The 18134-nt window shown below is 35.8% G+C and overlaps 1 protein-coding gene across 5 annotated transcripts in view; it reads left to right on the top strand.

Moving 5' to 3' along the window:
• arb2a (ARB2 cotranscriptional regulator A) overlaps positions 1-18134 on the top strand; it is a 321565-nt gene that overhangs the window by 224933 nt on the left and 78498 nt on the right. For 3 of the 5 annotated variants that reach the window (NM_200418.2, NM_001431106.1, XM_073950013.1), the window contains 1 exon segment: positions 14892-14976. The exons of the other annotated variants lie outside the window; for them this stretch is intronic. In NM_200418.2, the coding sequence (NP_956712.2) occupies positions 14892-14976 (85 nt within the window). 5 annotated transcript variants of the gene reach the window in all.

The raw sequence follows: 18134 nt of genomic DNA, 5'->3' as shown, positions 1-18134 counted from the left end.
CTACCCTTTTAAAATGACTTGCTTACACAGACTGTTAATGTCATACCAAAGCATTTTATACCTTGCACACACTTCACACAAGTGCCGCCATACATTGAGGACACAAATATTCATTTGTCAGAGGCCCTGATTAACACAGATGAGTTTGAACATTTCATTTAATTGATTTCCAGATCTAATTCACCTTAATAATTGAAGCCAGAGGCTGGAGTCTGACTTCACGAATGTTAAAGTCACTTTCAGTCTTTTTGTGTCACCCGTTAACCCCCTCTAATCCTTTTACTCCAGCAGGAATTGGGACCAGAGTCGTGTAAAGGCTTTCGGCTTTCCTACTTGCCTGTGTTTTCACCATAGCCCTGCCTTTAATCAGGGTCATGGCTCTATCCCCTTCCATAGTAGCGTCCATAGCAATCGCGATTTTGACATTATTCAGGCTTGAGATCAGTGGCTCTTTAGGGGTTTGTCGGAGGTGATTCTCTGTTCCTCGCGCAACCGTGAGCTCTTTTCGTGCAGGCGGTGGTAATTCCCCTTTTTCTCCTGAGGGAGGTGGAGATGGAGGGATGAGAGCTGAGAATTGGAGGGATTTTCGGGACGAGAGCGCAGTAGGACAGGTGATGTGGCGATAATGGGTCAGACTGAGGGCATGAGAGAGAGAGAGGGAGAGAATGAAAGAAAGAGAGGGGGAAGGGACGACATTGGAAAGACAGACATAAACAGAGCAACCTGAAGGAGGCTGAGATCCCCTTGGGATGCAGTGGTATATACTGAAGGGGAAGAAACGGTGAGAGGAAATCTCCTAGGACATGGAGAGAGAGGAGAGATATAGAGTGAAGAAACATCTATTGTCCACAAGAGTACCTGCAACTTGCAGAAAAACTGTAGTGATGGAAAGAGAAATGAGGGGAAAAAAGGTTAACACAATACACTAGTGCATAAAATAGGACATTAGAGGTATACTTGCATGCTTCATATTGAATATTGCTCATCAACTCTGGGGGAAAAAATAAACAAATAAATAAACATGTTTTTTTTTTTTTTTTTTTTTTTTTAAGATTGTGAGATTTTAAGAAGACCAGGGATGCCATTTATAAACCTTGTCAGAGATTAATTTGTGGTAAACTTTGTACAGTACAATAGTACTATATGTTTTAAAATAAAGAATTAAAATGTAAAATTTTAAGATCTATTTAAAAAATATATTTTTTTGTTTTTCTTGTATTACAAATTTGTATTCATAGAACATATATTTGTCATAAATATTTATTTGAGAACCTTTTATATCAACGATGTAGGATTTTTTTTTCTTAATGTGAGAATACATTTGCAACTAAGGCAATAACTAAAGACTCATTGCGGTCAGATATTTTTCAAATGTTTTCTTTTCATGGCAGATAGCTAGCAACAAAATTAAGTTCACTTTTTTTAATCCTAGAATATTTTGTGAATGTAGCCCTAGAAGTCTCCTCAAATTTTTTCTGGGAGAAACAATTCAAATACTGACCAATATTGCTAATAAGAGTGTTTGTGTGTTGTAATAATATGAGATTTTAACTTTTTTTTTTTTAATCGCAAGGTGATTGTGACTTCAGAAACAAAGATTACATCTGTAAAATCATAGATAACTATTGATTTACTGCTAGCTAAAATTTGAAAGTAACTAGTAGTCTATAGTTGCTGTGGTGAATTCATTTATTTATTTATTTTTAATCTGAGCAAAGCTTTTTGCATTTACCAAGTGAACAAATTCCAAACTGATTAAAGAAAGCACTTTTTAAATAATCAGTAATTTTTAATCAGTAATTGAGGTAACGCAAACATCTGAATAAAGATTTTCTCATTTATTATTTTTTCTCAAAAGTCTTGTCACCTAGTTTCATAAACAGCATATAATAACTTCATTTGATACCAAAAGTGGCTTATATGAAAGGCAAAGTCCTCTAAATTATGCTTATTTTACCAAAAAAAAAAAAAAACATATGATCATGCCTTGATTCTTAAGATTTAATTAGGACAGTAAGGTCTGACTTTGCTTAGACAAAAGCCTTGTCACTTAACAAAAATAATGTACAGTATAGAATATAAAGTCATGGTGCAGTGAAAAATCTATTAATATTGTGTATGACTCCCATGAACTTGGACGACTGCATACAAACATCTCTGCAATGACTCAAATAACATATTAATAAATAAAGTAATCTGGAATGGCAAAGAAAGCATTCTTGCAGGACTCCCAAAGTTCTTTAAATTCCCAAGACTCTTTGTATTCATCTTCAATGCCTCCTCCTTCATCTTACCTTCATCATGCGAGTTCCAATAGGTCTTTTGCAGTATTTGTAATGATTGGGATGCAGTTCAGCAGATGATTCATCAGGAAAATCTACCTTCTGCCACTTCCAATTGATCAACTTAAAGTCAAGTTATTATTTGTTGCTCTTATAACTGGGATCGATGACGAGACTTTTGTTAGGTAGTATATGTTGGAGATGAGCAGGTATTGCACCTGTTGACATGTTGTTCCAACACGTATTTGTCTTGAATTATACAGTAGCTGTGGTGTGACGCGGCACTGATTGAGCAGAATGTTTGATGTTAAAGGGCAGGTATAGGATAAGAAGCAGAGCGCAGGGATGTTTAATAAGTTCATGCAGGTAGGAGAGATCTCTCTCTGCGGGGATCCAACACCTGTCTCCCGTTTACCTTCTCTAACTGGGCCATTAGGAGAGCGCTTAAGAGTCCCACCATGCTCCAGCACCCCATCTCCCAGCTCAGAGGAGCAGGCAATACCACAACCATATGGCCCTGATTAATGCTGATGGGCCTCGCCGTACACCATTATCGCTCATTTGTGTCCGTTTGTCGTTTTTCATTTTGTGCAGCTTTTGCGGTGGTCATTCCTAAAGGCACCTATTGCTGAACAAAAACTTGCACAGCACATTTTATTTATTTATTTTCAGATGTTTATTTTGGGTTTGCAGCATTATATTAAAATCTATCAAGCAGAAGTTGCTAAGACTTTTATTTCAGCATCTTGATGTACTTGCAAATGGGATTGTAGTAAAGTTTGTTTGTCAAGGAGGTAGAAGGCAGGGTTGGCGAAGAAGGTAAGCAAACAACTTTATTTTTGCTTTACAGCATCACGTCGGCTCATTCTCACTCTGCTCTCTTTCCCCGACTGGACCGTCTCAGTGCATTAAGTTGTGTCTCTCCGGCTCAATCACTGTGAAGAAACAGGTGTTAATTATCACTTTGATTGACCCACTTTCAGCCGGTTTCTTACCATGCTCTCCGCTGTTGCGACACTGTTTGACCACGCCCTTCTCGTAACATTAATATTGGCTGTTTCTCAATTCCAAGAGCGCAAATAATGGACTTGTGTTCTTGTGATGACTTGCCAAGTTACCTCAGAAGAACTCCAGAGACTGCGAGAACAGAGAACGCGTCCTGTGAGAAATGAGATGCTTCGATCTTCCCTGGTTCTTCCTGATGGTCACATGATCTTCATGTGTTTTTAATGGAAAATTATTTAAATATTACAGCATTCATACAACAATTTATTGCTTTTACCCTTTTAACAATATATACTATACATAAAGACCTTACAAATCTACATTGCACAATACAAAAAATAAAAATAAATTCTAATATGAATTTCAGCAAATAAACATCCTTAATGTGTTTTTGGATTTAGTAAGATTTCCATAGTAATGTTTATTTTCACCTTCTCATTTAAGGAAACTCCTGGAATAAGTTCTATCTCTGAACTTTAATATTAAATCTAAATAAAATACTGTGCTTCCCACCTTATCTTCTGGGACTTCTAGAGCGAGTTTTGCGCTCAAATGTGCATCCACCATCCTTGATATCAAGAACACATCCGGGAGCTTTTACGCTTCCTCTGTTCTTGCGGTCTTGAGTTTTTCAACTGAATTTTGGCAGTTAATGATGACGTTAGACGGGAACACAAGGATGCAAGAATGCTGAGGAACGCATATTAAAAACCGCCATTGAGTTGGGGGCTGGGATTTATTTTTTCATCAACCCCTCGTAGAAAACCAATGGACCCTTTTTACAAGACTGTCATGACGTGTTTGTCATAATCTTAAATCCTTAATAGTTTTTAATATTTAGATATTTTTTTTGCATGAATATTTATATGCATTTATGAATGTATTACATCATCTTTGCGTAAAATTACAAAAAACTAATCATCGCTTAAGCAAGGTTTCTAATGCAGCGTCTATGAGGCTGAGTCTCACACAATTTTCTTTCCTTTTTCTGAAAGATTTGGAAACACCATTGTGGGGTTTTTCTTTTATTATTTCATCAAATAGAGTTATAGATTAAAGTTAGATTAGAGTTAGATTATTTGTTTTACTCTCCCATTCAGTGCGCTATTAGTTTACCCTGCTATGACGCCTTCCGCTACTGAGCAACCCAGAAATGTGAAAAGAGTCTATAAAAAATACATGGTTGGGTATATTGTGAGTAAAGCTTTCAAACTGACATCAAATAAAAGTACCATCACTCCAAAAATGGAAACAAATAGTCAGAATTTGATTGAAGATTACCAAAGTGTTGGTTAATTTGCACAGATTAATTGGACACCTAAAGGATAGCAATATGCATTAGCAAAATAAGCATAATATGGTATAGCTTTGTTTTGTGGGAAGATGCACACTTTGACATGTCTTCTAACCCTCATTAGAGAATTGGTAGAGTATTAGGTTGGGTTCAGCACTTGACTGATTTAAATGATTGTACCTGTCATCTTCCAAATGTCCTTCCAAACTTGTCAGTAGTAATTCTATACAATTCTTATTATATTATTTTGCATTAAACCCAACAGAATTGTTTATTGGATCCTTGTGCATCCTGAAAGTTTGACTCTCTGTGGTCGTGTGTTTGCTAATAAGCAGTTTAATTTTTCTTTTTATCTTTTTTTTTTCATTTTATGTTGTGACTCAAAGGAAGATCATTTGCTGCATAACTCTTTAATCTTAAATGAATATTCTGTGTATTGTGTCACTTTATTTTGTCTTTGATGCAATAATTTAATGCAATGCAATTACAACTAACACAATTAACTAATAACACCAATAAACATGATATTTAGACACTATTTGAAAGATTATTTAATGTTTGCTTGAGAAATGTTAAGCAGATGTAGTGATTGGCTGATTGATAAATACAAAACTCAAATAAAATCACAAACAGAAGTTATTACTGACTATAATGATGCTTTTAATTAGGTTTTCAGCTAAAGTTCCTTTGTACCTCGATGCTATTTAATTGTTTTGGCAGTTTATCCTATTTACCTAATATGCCTGTGATTATATGTAATTATAATCATGTGATTATATCTTATATTTATGGTTGTTGTTGTTGCTTTTTTCTGTATAAGTTAAACAATAGAGATTATTTTGTTGGAAATTCACAGAAAAAATATTTTATCTTGAAAGCTTCTTTATTGCTAACAACAGATTGGAAACTGGCTTGCATGCTTATGGAAGATGTTTGGCACATGTTGCATTTCTGTATGCACGGTATGCAAGTTATACTCGTAGCACTTTCAGAGACAGAGTCTATGGAATCATTTATTGTGATTCAAGCCAGTCTGAGAGACTGGAAACATTCTTATCACTGTGCAGCACATCAAATTGCATATTGCTTGTATGTATTAATATATTTTGCAAAGTATCTTCTGTGATGCACCGAGGAAAGTATCCTGGAGAACAAATCCTCACTTTTAAAATTACTTTTGCCTGAAAATACTAATGCACTGTAGTTAGTTTTTGTGGTGGTTAAATTTAAAGGTTAAGTTTTAACGATCACAAAGTCTAGAGCACATGGCGCAAAAGCATTAAGGGCATGTCCAAATCAACTTTTGCTGTTTTAAGGATGGAAAAAATATGCTTTCAAAAAGTCTAACGGAGTTGTGTTTATTCTCTTAATGAGCCTCTCATCTCCCATTCACTTTAAGCATCCGTGTGTCTTGCCATTGCACACTGGCTATTTATATGGCAGACTTGACAGGTGGACAAATCTAAACTTGTTTTTATTAAAACAAATATAAATATGCAAATAATAAATAATATTGCTGATAATAACATTATACAAATGCAAATTGTCATGAATAAACTGATAAAGCCCCCCGAGGTGAAAAGGGCATGCTGGTTTTTATATTTATGTAGAAAATAATAATTTTTGTAACATTTTAATCCTTCATTTTTGCACAAGTAAAAATATGTGTGTATTGCTGTGCTTACTGTGTGTATTAAGCAATGTATAAGCGTTTGGACCTGCACAGGTGCATAACTAAAGTGCTCGGTGCTGGACTTTAGAGCAGTTGGTCAATGGGGCCATCTATTTATGTTTTTCATAATAGCAACGCACCAACAATGCACCTTAACACACCTCCTTTACAGACCAGCACGGCCATAAGTCCACAAAGTGGTGCGAATGGATTTACTTTTTTAAACAATGTGACGCAAAACATAAAAATTAGGGTTGTGCTGGTCTGAAAATAGCAACAAATCGCACCAAACATATCTTGCTCCTTATTGTGCCGGTTGTATGATAGGGCCCAAGTTATGGGGCTTTGTCTTGGAATGTGGGCATAAGGGGTTAATATGTGGTTTATGTGTACTTATACACAAGCAATATGCAATAATAAGCAAATAGTTACAAGTGAGAATATGCCCACATACTGAAGTTTTATCATTAAAGGGATAGTTTGTTGCTGATTTAAAATTACCTCATCATTTACAGTCTCAATTCTCCTGTGGTTTTAAACCTTTATGAGTTTCTTTCTTCCACTGAAAACAAAATAAGATATTTGGGAGAATGTTGGTTGCTGGCAGCCATTGACTTCCATTGTAGGACAACAAAATATGATGGAAATCAATGGATCTCAGTAACCAGCATTTTCAAAACGGCTGCTGTTGTGTTCAACTCAAGAAGAAAAAACTTTAATGGGTTTTGATCGAGTGAATGGTGAGAGACTTTTCATTTTGGGGTGAACTACACGATTTAGTCATACAGGTTCACGTCTCTTTAGCTATTGGGAAAACACAATTCTGGATTCTGACACTTTGCTATTTCTGTATTATCCAAGTAATTTTACAGTGTAACAAATTGTGTGAGATTTCTCATATATTAGCTGCAGTAGATAAACCACTAAGGAAAAAAAAACTGTGTTGAAAGCCTTGCACATTCAAGCTAACATTCTAAATAAGGTGAAAACCATATATTAACTGCATCAGCAGACGTAGAGAAGCCCTGTATCCTCAAGGAAGAACAGAGCTATGCTAAAATTAATGTCTGTTTTTCTCTACCAGACTACAAACAAAATACTTAAAAGCGCATTTATTCATATTCAATTAGTCTAATTAATTCTTGGTTTTCATTTGTATAAACAGACACTTCTAATAAGTACTTTTCATACCTGAAGGGCCATGTTACATAGCTATATATTTATGGGATTTAATTGTCTTTCCAAGTCAAGACAACCACAAGCCATCAGATTTCTCAAAAAGGTTGGACGGCTTCCCACAGCTCGATCCCTCAAAAATCCTTCCACCATTGCTTGATGTTTTTATCTGTTTCTTTAAAGCTATGTCATCCTCTTACATAGTGGCCTTGGCCTTGTGTTTCATCTGAAACTCATGGTGGAGCATCAGCCAGCCCTGACAAATCTGTTGAAGCCTCTTCCCACCCCCCGCCTCTTTGCCACTCACTCTGGCTGGGACTCGGCTCTTTGAAATTCCTGCCCTTGCTTCCAGCCCAGCTGACATCTTTCTCCAGACGGCATGAATTAAGATTGTACAATAAGACACTTGATGCAGCAGTCAGGGAGCGCTCCTCTCTCTGGCCCGACTCCATGGTGCACAACTAGGGCAGCAGGAATTCTAAAAATACACAATGCACGCCTGTTCATTCCAATGGCAGTTGTCTTCTCCCCCAAACCCAGGCACGCAGGCGATTGACAGGATTAAGAGAGGAGAATAAAGACAAGAGAAATGAGAGGAGAACTCCAGAGCCATGGCACAGAGCTTCTTTCTGACTTTGTCATGCAGCATGTAAGGAGAACATGCCAAAAGCAGGGATGACTTATCAACTGCTTATCGAAGCTGTAACTGAGCTTAAAAAACATGCTAGTAAAACTGGTTTAAAAAAAATGTTTAAATAGTATGTGTTGTTTTATTATTATTACTATTATTATTATTATTATTATTATTATTATTATTATTATTATTATTAATTATCATTATTGTTATTATCATCATCCATCATGGTGGTGGTGGTGCTGTGATTATAGCTTCATTATATTATAGTTTATGTTTTTAACCCTCTGGGATCTGAGGTTATTTTTGGAGCCACATATTGATAAACAATGTTATGACAGCTGTTTTAACATGAAGTTAAGATTGAATTGCCTCTTGTTACAGTTATAAAATAGCTTGATTACAAGCAGGAAGTGTTCATGGGCCAATGACATCACCACATTGAAGTGGTCTATAATAATATGTAAGAAATATTTGTGTACATGCTTGTGTTTTTTTAGAAGGAAAAAAAAAATATGCGTAGTAAGTAGGTTTTGGAGGAAAAAAGCTTTAAAATACTTCCAAACACACTGAATGGACCTGAATACAATTTTTGAGTAACTAGACCTGTAGGCTAGAATATTTACTTCACAGTTCTGTGAAACTTATTCTGTCCTCTCATTCACAGAAAACATTACAATGATTTACATTTTGTAAAATCTATTTTGGCTCAGCATGCTGTATGCATGGGAGTGACAGTAGTCATGAATAATTTACATCTGGAGAGACAAAAGACACTTCCCCACTGGCTAATGTTCACCCATCAAGGGCAATGTAAAGCAATGTCCAGCTGCAAAAACAAATAACTGCAGCCTTAGTTAACGCTTTCCAAACTTTTACTGGTTCAATTACTGTAAAAAAGATAAAAAAATAAAATAAAAATACACACATATCTAACATACGTCACATTCTGAATAAAGCAGCAAAAGTTCAGGCACCATTTGTCATCATTTGGTTTAATGACGACACTCTGCCGGTCTGGATTACCTAGTGAGATATTTGTTTACAAAATGAGTTGGGAAGTGCAAATTCCTAACTTCATGCTGACATTTCTCTCATAGGCATAGAAAGATAACCATTTATAAGATATACTTCGGTTTGGAAAAGTCAACGTTTTAAAACTGCCAAAATTGTCTGCCATACCATTTCTAAGGTATGTGTAAGATTTTTTTATTTTGTATGTGTAAGATTTTTTGATTTTTTTACGACAACAGTATCTCCAGCTGAAAAAGATATCCAAAGATGCTGTCTTAAATTGAAAAGAAATCTGTTTTTTTTAAACAAATAAAGAGAGCAGAAGATCACCGGTACATGCCTAGTCTCTCATGTATATCTCTCGAAGACGCCTCTAAATGTGTATACTCAATCGCCGACCCCTGAGGGTTCAATTATAAGTGAAGAGTAATTGTGACACTAAAGACTTGCATGTCTTCCCACAAGTTATGCCTGTGAAAAGCTTAACAATCACATGAATAAGTTATATTTAAAGACATATTATAGGCGACGCAGTGGCACAGTAGGTAGTGCTGTCACCTCACAGCAAGAAGGTCGCTGATTCGAGCCTCGGCTGAGTCAGTTGCCATTTCTGTGTGGAGTTCGCATGTTCTCCCTCATTCGTGTATGTTTCCTCCGGGCGCTCTGGTTTCCCCCACAGTCTAAAGACATGTGGTACAGGTATATTGGGTAGGGTAAATTGTCCGTAGTGTATATGTGTGAATGAGTGTGTATGCATGTTTCCCAGAGATGGGTTGCAGCTGGAAGAGCATGCGCTGCGTTAAACATAAGCTGGATAAGTTGGTGGTTCATTCTGGTGTGGTGACCCCTGATTAATAAAGAGACTAAGCCGAAAAGAAAATGAATGAATGAATGAATGAAATGTTATATACAAAATTTTGTATTGCAATATTTCACTGTAAAAGTATGTGTGCTGTTTTTTTTTTTGTTAGTTTTTTTTTCCGATAAATATATGTAGCCATATTAACCATGTATGTTTTTTTTTTTTTTTTCTTAAAATTGGCTTATTATTGGTTTAAGGAGTGTCTTCATGTTTGTTTGCATCTGACTTACTTTATTCTGGATCAACTTCCTATTGTAATATTGTAATATTTGCATAATGCATTTGCATTATTGTTAACATTTACACTTCTGTCATCCACTTGATTTCAAAGATTGAACTTTTCTGTACAGCACAGATGCCTCTTTCACATCTATTACGACCCTAAACCTAACAATCATTATACTATTTTGATCTGATTTATCATGAGACAAAGAATTATGAGTTAAACAATGGCCAAAAAGATTGATGGAACTCCAAATCCCATTCCTGTGCTTTTCAATATACACCCCTGCCCTGTTACCCAAACACACATGCACACACACATATCGAGGGTCCCAGTAGGGTGGGAGTGTGGTGACCCCTGGGGTGACACTGGGCTCAGAGGTGAAGGAGGTTGACAGGCTGAGGTGTGATGTGACCTGGGGCTCTGTCATGTGTTTGCTTATGTATGCGAGTGTCTTTTGTGGGGTTTCTGGGGTGCTGCAATCGCCCGCTCTGTCAGGGGAGCTCGTCTCGGGATTTGGTTGAGAGTTGGATAGCATTGTGTTTGTGGGTATCTGTCTGTCTTACCATCCATGTTTGTGTGGACGGGTGGGTCACAGTCCCCTCGGTAGTGGTAATGGCTGACAGTGCGATGTCTGCGAAAGTAAACAACCCCAGATAAGCAGCGCTTCACAAGGACGCCAGCTGCAATACACTAATCTCGTTTGAATTTCTCTGTCTTCTATTCAGCTTCTTTTATCTTATCTCCAGACCCCACTTTTCCATGCATGCCTTTGTAACTTTTTTTTTTGACTCTACAGCCCATTTAAACTGTATGATTGTTTACATAATACATGTTCTGCTGAGTGTTGCCGCATAGCAATTTGTAATTTTTTTTGATTTAGTGGCTTTTAGTGGAACTTAAACTTGTACATTTTGGTATGATTTGCTCATCCTCCAATTAGGGATATGGTTATGAGTGGTGTTTTTAGGCACTGTCCCATTTAAACAATATGATTTTTTTTCCCAATATACATGTTCTGTCAGATGAAATATCACTGCCATTTTGTAAATAGGGTTGGGCATCATTTGTTTTTTATTTTTTTTATTTATTATTATTTTATTTTTTTGATACTGGTGCTAAATTTATACTTTTAAAAGGTGCTTGAACCAATACTTTCGAGTCTTAAAAATATGACAGATAATCCTAGGAAAAAGTTTACACGACAAAAAAGAAAAAAAAAAGAATTTTAATTGAACTATTTAATTAAAGTTGAAAGTATACATCAGGGCTATTCAATTAGTGTGTTATGGAGGCCAGTTCATGAAAAGCCTCCCAAATGAGGGGCCGGAGAGATATGACTTGCAATATAAGTGATGACACAACAGCAATATAAGAGCCCATATGCTGTATTTTTGCTCTTTAACACACCCACATTGGCTTTTTCTACGTTAAAACGTTAATATGTTGTATTTTGAAACTACATAACATCACTGCATTTATAAAAGTGGCTTTTTTTTTTTTTACAAACACATTCAAATGTTCTATTTCGAAGCACAACAAAATCAGTGTATTGCTCTAGAAGGCTTCTTTTTCATTCAGACACATTCATATGTTATGTAGGTTATGTATTAAATTGCATGACAATTAGGGATGCAACGATTATAGATTTTGGTTGTACAATTATAGTCTTGAGGAATAATCATGGTTTCATGGTGATCATGATTATTATGCATTTGTTAAATTCAAAACACTGCTAGTTTAGAAAATCACAAGAAAACTGCTTATGTTTTAAAACGTTGTTTATTGCTGCTCAGTTAACAAATACAGCACAAAATATTCATAAAAAACAAAAAAACAAAACAATAGTCAATACAAACAATAGTCTATAATTTCTCTCATAAATTTAAAATGTTTTTGATTTAAACATATTGATTTAAGATAATTTTACAATGAAATAAATGACAGAACGATGAATAAATAAATAGAAATAATAATAAAGAAAAATTGTATTGGTCTATTGTTAACTTAAGCTATACATTAGTTAAGAATTTAAATAAACTGTTATTATCTGCGCTCATACATAGATAATCATTTTAATAATTTGATATTTTTTATATCTAACGTATATTTTGTTTACATTGCAATAAAAAAAGCACACACAAATCTCACCACTATCATTTCTACAGTGTGCCCTTGGAGGGCGCAAGTGCACTCAAAAAATATATATTTTGCTTGTTCAAACTAAAATAAGCTGAATCAACACAATTCTTGAGATTTCATTGAGCCATCTTAAGTTTTTTATGTTCAATCCACATACATTTGTTAAAAGTTTTAAGTTAGCTCAATCGACTTGTGTTGGAACAACATGAATGAATTGTTTGGAACCCTGCATTTTTTACAGTGTTGGTCCGCTTACAAGCCATGCGCACACCGGCCAAATATGTGCCCGTTTCCATTGTAAATAATGAACTTACGTGCTAAAAAGACGGAATATGTGAATCGCCTGTTGCTATAGTTAATCCAATGTGCGTGCATATTAGCCTCGGTACAAGCTCAGAACTTTAAACTAGCACACACGTGGCATAACTTTGTTTAGTTGCAGCATGTTTTGTTCCGTGCAACAGAAACGCAGCATTGAGAAGTTTTTACTGTTCATTAACCACAATTAATTAATGCATGGTTATTAGTTAAATCGGCTAATCATTGCATCCCTATTAATGATATCATTGCATTGTACTAAAGGGCTTTTCTACAAACATATCCAAATGTTTTCGGTAGGCTGCGTCACTTACTTAATGTCACTTGACTTACTCTCTGCACAGCCTTTAACTACAACCCGTGTTGTATTGAACAGACGCACGTCACTTCATAACTATAGCGGCCATTTTTCGATTGAAATAAATTTATATTTGACGTCTTGGTCACCCTATTTGGAGGCCCATAACAATTTGTCTTGGGTCAGGGTTCGGCCCGCGGGCTGCCAATTGAATAGCCCTGGTATACATCAATTCACATTTTATATATTTGAATTGCATTATATTTCTATTGACCATTTGTTGGTTAGCATGAATGCAAGATTAGCATTATGCAGTTAACATTGCTGTCATCAAAATCAGGGAACTCCTCTTTTCTAGTGTTGGAGATTGAGTTGTCACTGAGTACATTTACATGGACATCTTTTGCTATCCGATTTTATGAATAAGACAATTCTCTGATTAAAAGTCTACCATGTAAATAGCGATTTGTGAAGACCTTAATCCGACTAAAGTCATAATTGAACTAAGCAGAAAAGAAATTAAAACGTGGAGTATGCCGATTTTAGTCACATTATTGAAGTGCAGTGCAGGCATGGAAACACAGCAATCAAACTACAACCATCATGTACTGTTGGACTTTTTTGCTGCATTTGGTGACAAGACAGTCTGTACACACACGGCTGTCACAGGACCACACAAACATCATAAAATGCAGCAGTTTTTTTCTTTCCATTCGGCGTGTGGTATGAAACTAAATTACATGAAACTTCAGCGAAAACATTGAATAGCATGATGACGCAACTTCGTTAATCGATCAATGTGCTATAACATGTAAAACGGTGAAAGTGAAAGGAATGTTCAATAAGCAACTCATGTAAACACCTTCATCATGTTATTGTCTTATTCAGATTACTGATAAACATAGTCATTGCAAGTGCCAGATATTGTTACAAGCTGTCAAGGCTGTCATTTCTCTGCCTTTAAGTTGATTCCCTGTGTCCTCAAATGTTTCATCAAGCTTGACGTGTTTTCCTCTTACACAAAACTTTTGTAAAAGCATCTACTGCACTTTCTGTGTCAGAATCCTTGCTTGTAGAATATAGCCATACTTAAGAGTGCTAAGTTTAAGCAAATTTGATGAATGGGATCATGCTTGTTGATGAATCTGAAGGGAGTTGATCACCAGATGTGTTCTCCTGCTCAAGTGGCCTTCTATACGTTGCTTAGCAAAAAGAACAAACGTGTAAGATCACCAAAGGTGTTTGTGTATTCTTCAAAGTTGTTTAGAATTAAATGTTTAGAGATGATGTGACACAATGTGTACCTATATGTGCCTTTTGATGCACCTTTTGATGCTTTTTACATCTTTGTCGAAGCACCAGTTGTACCGAAATTAGAGACAGAATTTCATTTGGTCCGGTGCATACCGGTTACACGCTTGTGGTACCAAACCCTATTTGTAAATGTTTAAATTAGTGGCTAATTTGTATTAATGTGTACGTTCTCATTTGCACATTTTAGCATGATTGCTCATCTCCCAATAAAGGATGGGGTTTGGGGGCGGCATTTTCATACAGATTAAAACATATGAGCACGTACAATTAGCCTCTTTTCTTACAATATGTGAAATAGTCACATTTCCTCATGAGACTGGACTGGACTGGTTCTGCCACCATGCACAGAGCAAAATCATGGAATACTGTATTAGCTTAAGGGTGTGATTGTTTGTTTCAACAAAGCATGCTTAATTAAACCTGTTTTAGCTGTAGACTAACACTCCTGGGGACAAGTGGCGAGATGGTGTCTCAGAAACCAGACTGATGACATTGGGAGGTTGGCGAGGTCATACCCCTCGGAGGGCCACCAGCATTGTACCCACTTCTTCCCCCACTCAAAAAAAGCAGCCAAAACTGTCAGTGTGACATGTTTCTAAAGTACCTAATTGCCTGCTTCTGTCTCCCTCCCCTCTTTCTTTTTCTCCCCTCTTACAGCACTGCTGTAACTGGGTGTCGAGCCCTGAGCCCCTGGATACTCTTGTGGACCCCATGCTCAACGACTGCCCTCGTGTTTCAGCAGGTAAGCAAAGAAATGTGCATCTCAGTTCACGCTCTGCCTTTCTTATCCTTATTGAAAATCAAATCCGTATTTAGGACAAGCTAGTCAAGTCCTGCTTCTGTAGGGTCACTGTTCAGCAGAGTTTAGCTCAAATCCGAATTAAACACACCTGAGCCAACTAATGAAGCTGTTTGTTGCTAGTGTGTTGGGACAATTTGGAGATTAATTCTGCAAATCACTGGCGTTTTAGGAGCAGGATTTGACACCTGTGCTTGAGGATATATAGTAATAGCAAATGCATAAATCAAATGGTTCTGATCATAGATTCCCACTGACAGAATTGGACAAAACTTGGTGCACATATTTACTGTGTCCTAATGTTTGTCTGTATTATATTTTGTTAAGTTTGGACTGCGTGCAGAAGTTATCAAATAATAATTTTGGTTCTAGCTCAGGCTGATTAAAAATACTTGTTTTGGCCTTCATTTTTTTATTTTATTTTTTTTTTGTGAAATCACAAAAATGTACTTAAAGTCCCCATGAACTGGAAGCTGCAACCATTATTTATTTATTTTTTATTTGTGATGCAGTTTTTACAGAAACTGAATATTAAATGACACAACTGTGGGTATGGCTCGTTTTTTCTACTGCAAGATGAGTGGATGTAGTAAAATAGGCATTTTATTCTGAAAGATGGGAAAAAAGGTTTGGGGAAAGTTATTACAAACTAACAGACTCCTCCTACTTTCCATTTCTGATTGTTGTTAAAAAAACTGGTATTTGCTACAACATGGTTAAATATGTTACCATGCCCATTAAGATGTATGTAATCTGACAATTTAACTGAAAACAAACAGGAATTGCTTTTACAGATTTCAATTAAAGATTACCAGGGAAAACATTTTCTTTTTTCTTAATAGCATGCACAGATCAATTGTTCACCATACTGGCAAACTGGCAATGTGAGCTAACAAAATCATATAGTTAGTTTTAATTTCTTTGGGACTCTGACTACAAAGTCAGTTTCACTACAGTTTCTTGGATCCACTATAGGCAGCAGTTCCACAAAAAAAGGTCAAAGCTCAGTGTAATCAAGGTAAAACTATGTGTTTAAAATGCACTTTTCTCTTCTGTTTACTTTTAAAAACTGTATCGGTTGGATTTAGGGAGGAATTTGGACAGTGGTCACTGGGTGATCTGTACAACAAACCCCACCTTCTAAAGAATGCATATATGAAACTTAAAAAAAATAATAATAAAAAAAAAAACCCAAGTAGCACATTTCAGATTTACAAAAATGTAGACAGCATTCTCTAGTGGATTTGTCATCTGATATATGCAACCAAACTAAACTGGAGCAACATATTTTACATTTTGTAAAAATGCAGCCTGATGTCACGTATATACGTATATACATATATATATATATATATATATATATATATATATATATATATATATATATATATATATATATATATATATATAAATATATAAACTGACCCCAAACTTTTGACCGGTAGTGTATATATATTATTGTTATTATTATTATTTTCAAAGATTTGCAGTGATTTACTGATCCACAAATCCAACATCTGTATGTATGTGCACATTGTAAAATAATTTGACATATAATATAAAAGCTATGACTTCTGAAATCCTTGTTCTTTTTTTATTAAAATATGTGAATTTTAATCACGCATCAGTGTTTTCAATAGTATAGTTTGTCCTTCTGGCCTTGGTTGTTTTTAGTATTTCGCAGCATGTCCTCAATGCCGGATTACGCCTATAATCTGTAATCCAGAGCAGGGAGATGATGAGGCTGACCTGACCATCACCCCTTCACTAAAGAGATGAAGCGCTGCCCATATTTTGACTCCGCTTCATGAGATGGTATGCTGACTGACAGTACTACAAAATGTCATTTGATATTTTCATTCGTGCTTTTGTAGTGTGGACAATACTTCCCTGATTTTACTGTTCTCTGGGTTGGGTTGAGTTTTATCCAAGTGAACTATCGCTGAACTGTCAGCTCTTGTATTTGTGCATGGCATTAGTTCCAAGTTTAAATTAGTGTGCGTTTTACTCATCGCCTACATTAATGGAGAGCTGCGATGCAATCTTTTATGAATCTTGTTTTAAATGTCTCTCGAGCGTTAGTTGTAATTTTCCCCCAGATTGCAAGAGCCAGTTTCAGTTATAGATTGGCTTTTAAGAAGTGCATTATAAAAGCATAATAAAAGGACAATAGAGTTTTGTTATCATCAGCTTCATTTATCTCTTTGGCCAATTAATGGTGGACTAATTAGTTTGATGGTTCATTACTGTACATGCAAGAAATAAGGGGAAGGACAGGGTTTTGAATTTAATTAGTGGATTGTTTCATTATGAATTTATTACATGACCCTATAGACATTTTGAATTCATTAATTCGTTCATTCATTCATTATTCATTCATTTATTCATTTGTGACAATGTGTTCATATGTACAGAAAATTTATATTTGGATCACAAGCTATACGTTTTTAAGGGCTACATCTAATAACTTGACTTCTTGTTGATCATTTGTTATCAGAAGTGGCTTATATAAAAGGCTAAGGCCTCTATATTATGCTTATTTTACCAAAATAAAATATAATCATGCCTTGATTTTTAATTAGGTCTGACTTTGCTTAGACAAAAATCTTGTCACGTAACATAAATAATGTACAGTAAAGAATAAGTCATGGTGCAGTGGAGAAAGAATTAACATTGTGCATGACTCCCATGAGCTTGGACGACTGCATCCATTCATCTCTCCAATGACTCAAATAATTTATTAATAAAGTTATCTGGTAGGCAAAGAAAGGGTTCTTGCAGGACTCCCAGAGTTCATCAAGATACTTTGGATTCATCTTCAATGCCTCCTCCTTCATCTTACCTCAGACATGGTTAATAATGTTCATGTCTGGTGACTGGGCTGGCCAATCCTGGAGCACCTTGACCTTCTTTGCTTTCAGTAATTTTGATGTAGAGGCTAAAGTATGAGAAGTAGCTCCATCCTGCTGATTAATTTGCCCTCTCTTGTGGTTTGTAATATAATGGGCACTTTTCCTTCACCAAACTTGACTGATTTGTATCAGAATCTTGGGTCCATACGAGTTCCAGTAGATCTGCAGTTTTTGTGATGATTGGGATGC

This window comes from Danio rerio, chromosome 5, assembly GCF_049306965.1.
Source record: "Danio rerio strain Tuebingen ecotype United States chromosome 5, GRCz12tu, whole genome shotgun sequence".
Lineage (NCBI taxonomy): Eukaryota > Metazoa > Chordata > Actinopteri > Cypriniformes > Danionidae > Danio > Danio rerio.
Note: the sequence above shows the minus strand (reverse complement) of the source record. Positions and strands in the feature narration are given on the sequence as shown.